We start from the raw sequence: 6,685 nt of genomic DNA, 5'->3' as shown, positions 1-6,685 counted from the left end.
AGTTCGACCTGAAGTGGATCACTGTCGGGGTTTCTATCTCTGCAAACTCGTCAAAAACGCTAGTGTGAAGCGGAGGAGGTCGAGTGACGACGCTACTGGTGTGGGAGAAGTGTCGGCTCCAAGTGCGTCTAAAAGTAATCCTAAGAAGCACAAGCGCTCTTCGAAGAGCAAGGGCATTACTATTACCAAGTGATTACTAACGTATTTCATCTACTCCTGTTTTTGTCTTGTCAATTATTCTCAATAAGAACAAGGATTGCGACACTCAGTCATGTCACGGGAAATCCTGGCGACCACATACTGCGGCGAAGTGGCGACTGTGAATTTCCGTATTACTTGTTATCTTGGTGGTGTGGTATTACACTATATCAACGGCGGCAATACGAGGCAAGTGAGTTTTCTTTTCTGTGTACGACCTCAAGATTGACGCTGGCCGACAGGATTTGGATCAGCTGATGTCCGGTCTTTAGTGATCACATACAAGTCAACACTGTATTAGTGGAAACAAGCATAAGTGAATGAGAATTGGTGATATGTTCCATCACCAGGAGAAGCTTCGAAATTCCGTCAAATCAGGTTCTCCATCGATTTTAAAGTCGCCACCTTCAACACGGGAAGGTTACCATCAGTGACACGTACATCCTCATTACAGTTCAATATACACATCCTAAAAACTGCGACCATAGTTGGTGTAGTAGCAGTGTTGGGTGGTGAGGCTCTGCCTGGGGTAGAATTGGGCACAGGCGTGCTGTGTGACGACAAGTCTATAGGACCAAGATCGGAACCTACTTGTTCCTGATGAGCCTCATCTTTGAAGATGGAGCCAGTCGAAAGGTTGTCAATTACTCGCAGCGGTGTTCGAATTGAGGGAGCATCACGATCACTGGAGCCCCGGTGGGTATACTATCTCGTACAGTAGCGGTAGTTGAAGACGAAGATGTGTTATCGATATTAGCAGGCATCATTGTCCGCTGTTTTGATATAGTACTATAGTTGTAAATGGCAGAGAAACAATAAGGGTTTCAGTCGCTCGTTAAGCTTGTCGTAATACTACACTTGTCGGTGTTGGAGGGAAGTAAGCGGTCGACAGTAATAAAGGTAGTAGTGAACGATTCGCGGAGCGCTTCGCAGAAAATAGACAATAATTTACCACGGAAATACCTACTTGGAAAAACCGGGTCTAAAACGATTCTAAAACGACTAGGGGAAAACGTCAGGTTCGAGTTTATACAGAGAAATCCAAGCAGTCTACAGAACAGGGAGGATGGAGACAACAACTGCTACTTCTAGGAACCAAAGCACAGCCATCTGACTACTAGCGGGGAATATGTTTTAGCTCAACACAGATAACAAGACTAGTGGAATACTCAGCACAATCGACAACGAAAATCAACAATACCACTACGGCCAGAATCAGATACATGATTTCGGCGGAGCATAACAGTTACAGTTTATGTTGCAGTGTCACAATTATTCGCGACAAGAGTCAGTAACAAAGCCAGCGCTATGCGGATTCCTTATAATATCATCAAGCTACTTAAATGAATATCAGGATATGTAGGAGAGGCCAAGGAACCCCTCATTTCAATGCAGGTGGAACCGATGTGGAAGTTTCATGATACTAAGTTTGTCCTTAACCCGAACCGAAATCATCGGTTGAATTCTCGAGTTAGTTTTTTTATGCCTTCGTGAAAAGTGCTCCCGACAGAAACTAAGCGATCAGTGATCGAACACAACAGTCCCCTTAGGAAAGTATGCAAACCAACGGGCGATATCGGTACATGTCTCGGCAATTATCAAAATGGGAAAATTGCCGAAATGATAGTGTTAGTTCAGTGGAGGCATAGAAGTACAGACTCAGGCGTTTCTTCTATTACAGCGTTCCGCTCTTAGGAAGGTCTCTGTGCTGAGGCTGCTCTCGCGTGCGTGCGACTACTTAGGTCGTCGTCGCCCGAACACAATCGATCAGGCTATGTGTGTGCGTGCCCCATTGCTCATTGCTTGTGCTTTGGAAGCCTCACGGATTGCCCATTATTCTTTTCGGTCAAACTTATTGATTCATATGACATCGGTATCAGATATTATCACCCTCATTTCCTAATGAATGACTCCGAACCCTCAAATGATCCTGAGTTGTCACTGGGAAGAACCATACTTGAGCCCCAAGACGCTACAGAGATTAGGAAATGGAGAACATCTCTTATTCTTGGTCCTGGTTTCAAATCATTCTCACTTGATTTCGACCCTAGCCTGATATCCTCGGCCCAGATGGATTATCTCCTGGCCAGGCTCTTGGAGCTCGAAGCCATACCCCTGAGAGGGGTTAGGGCATTCGTCTCTAACTGGGCTTCGGCCATGGTATCCAATGACGCGGGGGTTGAAGGCAGCGGGAGTCCAGCGGCTGCTCAGGCACCCTTGGACTTCGCAAGGGCGATCTTAAGCATGGTGCTTCATGCAGGGCTGGTACATGGGATGCCCATTCGGCCTCTGCTTTGGTTAGCGAGTGCTCTCGCGGTCATATCTACTAAGAGGAAGTACCGGTTGGTGCGTAGCATCGAGCTGGGCAACGATCGCGACTACTTCGACGCCCTATTTGAAGCCCTCATTGCTGACACTGCTATGGGGGGCGCAGGCTCGGCCACAAATCGTTCACCTTCCATCGCAGGAGCAGTAAGTCCCACTGGCGATGGAGAACCATCGTCCACGGCTTCGCACTCCCGAAGGCAGGCTCCTCTGAACGTGTTCAAACTCCCACTTGAATATACAGAATTCGAAGGTCCGACGTCGGCCACACCCTACTCTGCCTTCAAGGGTGGTGTGCAGACGTCAATCAGGTTCTATGGTATCGATAACGAGCGAGACTGCATGCTCTTCCTCTTCCGGCACATCGGGAAGAGCTTGAGGTCCGAACTTATCACACATCTTGGGACAGCCCAACCGGCTCCGTCTGCTGTGTGGGGGTACCTCGACTCTCGGTTTCTCGAAACTGATACATCGGAGAAGGCCAGCGAACGCTGGGAGAGTCTCAAACAGAATACTGGCGAGAAGGTTGATGAATATTATGCCCGCATTAAGAGTGAATGGTTGCTCTTCTCTCGTGTGTCCGGCGTCACCTTACCCTTGCCATTTGTCTCTACCAAGTTCGTTGGGGGACTGCTCCCTGAGATAAAGGCACCTCTAGAAACCAGCTGTGGACATCTGCTGTCTAAGCTGCCCTTAGAGGAGGCTCGGGACGCGGCCCTATACCATGAATGATTCATGATGAATCTAAACTCTCATCTAAATCGGATGGAAACGCCCGCAAGGCCCTCTCGAACAAGCGGATGCCTATGCCCCCCGGTCAGGCCCCCCAGTCGCATAATCCTGGAGCCAAGGAGGTCAAAGAACCCCCTGTGGGAAGGGACAATGCGGCTGGTGGAGGTAACTCGAAGGATGGCAAATCTGGATGCTCCTATTGTGCTACTCGAAGGTACAGAGGGGCGAATAAGCACGACGACGCGCGCTGCTGGAAGAACCCTGCGAACGCTCACTTGGTTCCGGACTGGTATCGTCAGCGCCAAGCTGAAGCTGCAGCAGCCAAGGCACCGAAAGGGCAAGGGGACGGGCAAGAGACCGTCCCAAAGGCCGTCCAATCGACGTTCATGGCACGCTCCGTTGACTCTGCTCATGAAGGCCTACGCGTCATCAAAGCTTCTGCTACCGGTTCATCCGGCCGAATTCTACCAGTAGAACTGCTGGTCGACTCTGGTTCGGATCTGACATTAATATCATCCTCGTCGGCGAGCATTATGGGCTTCAAAGTGACACCAGCTAGGGGCTCAAGAAGCTCGAATCGGCTGGGTCGCTAGGCTCCATCTGCGTGATAGGACAGGCTCGGGTTCCGATAGTTGTCAAGGATAAGCACGCCATGACCTCTCCTTTAACTTGCAGCTCAATGTTGCCGACGGGCTCAATATGAAACTGGGCAGGTCCACTATAATTTTGGGGATGGAGACCCTCAAGCGTTTGGAGGCCACCTTGCATACTACGGATGATACACTCTATTGCGGAGCACTGGGTTCAACTTGGTCCTTGTCACCTTATAGCGGCGGGAGCATCTCCAGCGTTCTCACTGATACACGGCTCAAGTTGCCCACTAGGAGTAAGGTGGACGAACGTCTTAAGGGATGGTCGTTCCCCAAGGTCACTGTCCAGCTGAAACCTGGTGCCGTGCGACCCTGTCCCAAGCGGCCATATGTGTGTCGTAAGCGCGAGATGCAGGCCATGGAGCTCATGGTTAAGAATCTCGAGAAGAACGGGATCATCACTCGCCTATCACGTGCAGCGGTCGATCATCGTCAAGTTTGGATCTCTCCTGCGTTTGCAGTACCGAAAGCGGCCGCAGACGACGTTGCCGAGCCCTTGACTGAGGATAATGTAGATCGTGCTTATCGTCTCGTCGTTGATGAAAGGTGTATCAATGAGTCCGTCATGGACCTGCTACCTAGCTGGGGGACCTACATGCGCTCCGTAGATGAGTGCTTGTCTGAGCTACCCTCTAGTGACGTATGGTACGCAGGCATTGATGTTGGCCAAGCCTTCTTCAACCTTGAATACGACGAAAGCTGTGTGCACCTGTTTGGATTCTCGTACTATGACTCAGACGGCGAGGTTCAATACGCGTTGTTTCGCTATATGACTATGGGATTCAAGCTGTCATCCTTTTATTGGGCCTACTCGATCCACTCTCTCCTCTCGACAGCTATTCCCGAAGCGTACTGCACGGACGGGCCAACCCACATCTTGACCTTTGTCGACGACATCTTGGCGTGGTCACGGTTCATGGACGAATGTGTTCACCTGAAGAGCCTCTTAGTATATATCCTGGAGAGGGTTAATGCCAAGGCACCAATAGCCAAGCGCAAAGGCCCAGCTCGAAAGATCGACTACTTAGGGCTGACTCTAGTTCAAGGAGACTATAGGGTATCCGACTCTACCCTGGAAACACTCCGTACGAATCTGGAGTCCAAACCACTCACTCTCAGAGGTCTTCGTACGAAACTCGGACTCCTACAATTCTGTCGCTCCCTATGGAGACCTGAACGCAATCGTGCCGACAAGACTCTCAGCCATCTCACGGCACCGTTCACCTCTTTAGTCGGCTCGATGGTCGCGGCCAAGTCCAAAAAGACTGCGAGTCTACATTGGACGGCGGACCTCGAGAAGGCATGGAAGGCCATCGGCGACAATATGGGTGATGCATTCGTGCCCTTTCATTCCCAGCTTGATAACTGGGATGGAATGCAACTCGTCCTCATGAGTGACGCGTCGCCTGAGGCCGGTGCAGCCTGTCTATGGCGTCTGTCGAGAGACAAGTTCGCGTGTAACGCGGATCAAATATCAGCCGACTGGTTGGCTGATAATGCCCAACTCATCGGTGTATGGACTCACAAATGGTCCACATACGAGAAGGCCTACGACATCGCCGATCGTGAGTTATATGCCATATGTCACGCTCTGTCTCACTGGCGTCAACTCATCCTTTCCTTCCTCAACTTCCATAAGCTCCACTCCTCGGACAAACACCATGGTCTCGGACGGGTCACAGTTTTCATGGACTCCACTAGTGCTCTGGGCAAGATCGAGGGTCGTCTCAACTCCTCTACCTACCAGCCTACTACTCGACAGACTAAACGGTGGCTCTCATGGCTGGCAGACCTGCTGGAGTACGATGAGGCTGATCTAACCTACCGCCATGCGAAAGGGAAGGATAACTCTTTCAGCGATCTCCTGAGTCGTCTTGCTCAAGGGGGACAGCGGTATGTCCCTGAGGGTGGTGGCGAAGCGTTTGTCTTGGTGACCTCGACATCACCCTCCCAAAGTGAACTACCTACCGTGGTAGGCTACCACGGATCGTTCTGCCTCTGTCCACGACTCCACCAGATGCATTCTGGCGGGTGACCTGAGAGTTCAGTTGATAACTCTTCAGAAGGCAGACTCCTCTACCCTCCTCCATGGTGCTACGCTACAGGCATGGCAACATCACTTTGACGGAGCTGGGAAACTTCAGAAATTAGCCGCGGAGGCTAAATCTCTCGGCCTTGTCACCATGTTGGAGGAGTGGTCATGACTATCTCTGAAGCTGCGTTGACTGGACCGATATCGGTTCCAGTCATTCCAGGAGGCGTAGTTACCGGTTTGAATGGCATGATCGGCACTAATGTCGACACAGACTGGAAGCTGCGAGATTGGCTCCTTTTTGTTGCCCATGAAATGGATTATCATAGACCTCACAGGGACATGCGGGATAGCCTTGTCCCTTTCGTTTGGTGGCCCTCTCTCCTTCGCGATGCTAGGTCCTGGGTTGAGCGATGTGATCATTGCATGGAGCAGAAGCCTACCAAGCGTATGAAACTGGTCACCGCACCACGCCTTCCGTGGGGACTAATAGATCTGAATGCTCGTGGGAAGCATATTGCTATTGACCATGGTTACCCAAACCCTACATGGATATCTCCCGCGAACCCATCCCTCAAGGCATTCCTTGTCATCACGGACTTGGCCACAGGGTATACACTTCTGTGCGGTGCGGAAGATGTCAGAGGAAGTACGACGGCTAGACTGCTGTATGGCTCGTGGGTGAGTATCTTTGGTGTACCCCTTAGTGTTACCGGGGACAACTTCATCGACTCGCCGTCACTGCGCA

At 50.9% G+C, this 6,685-nt stretch overlaps 3 protein-coding genes across 3 annotated transcripts; all 3 read left to right on the top strand.

Moving 5' to 3' along the window:
- Positions 1-2,268: 2,268 nt before the first annotated feature.
- Pmar_PMAR009846 (hypothetical protein) lies at positions 2,269-3,255 on the top strand (the record flags this gene model as incomplete). The annotated part of the gene is made up of 1 exon (XM_002779790.1): positions 2,269-3,255. The coding sequence occupies one exon, from the start codon at positions 2,269-2,271 to the stop codon at positions 3,253-3,255; it is 987 nt and encodes a 328-aa protein (XP_002779836.1).
- A 74-nt stretch (positions 3,256-3,329) lies between these two features.
- Positions 3,330-3,848, top strand: Pmar_PMAR009845 (hypothetical protein; the record flags this gene model as incomplete). Its single annotated transcript, XM_002779789.1, has 1 exon — positions 3,330-3,848. The coding sequence occupies one exon, from the start codon at positions 3,330-3,332 to the stop codon at positions 3,846-3,848; it is 519 nt and encodes a 172-aa protein (XP_002779835.1).
- Positions 3,849-3,954: 106 nt separating this feature from the next.
- Positions 3,955-5,940, top strand: Pmar_PMAR009844 (gag/pol/env polyprotein, putative; the record flags this gene model as incomplete). The annotated part of the gene is made up of 1 exon (XM_002779788.1): positions 3,955-5,940. The coding sequence occupies one exon, from the start codon at positions 3,955-3,957 to the stop codon at positions 5,938-5,940; it is 1,986 nt and encodes a 661-aa protein (XP_002779834.1).
- Positions 5,941-6,685: the final 745 nt, after the last annotated feature.

The sequence above is a fragment of the Perkinsus marinus genome (assembly GCF_000006405.1).
Source record: "Perkinsus marinus ATCC 50983 genomic scaffold scf_1104296945300, whole genome shotgun sequence".
Taxonomy (NCBI): domain Eukaryota; phylum Perkinsozoa; order Perkinsida; family Perkinsidae; genus Perkinsus; species Perkinsus marinus.
The sequence above is the reverse complement of the archived record's forward strand: the minus strand, read 5'-3'. Positions and strand labels throughout refer to the sequence as shown.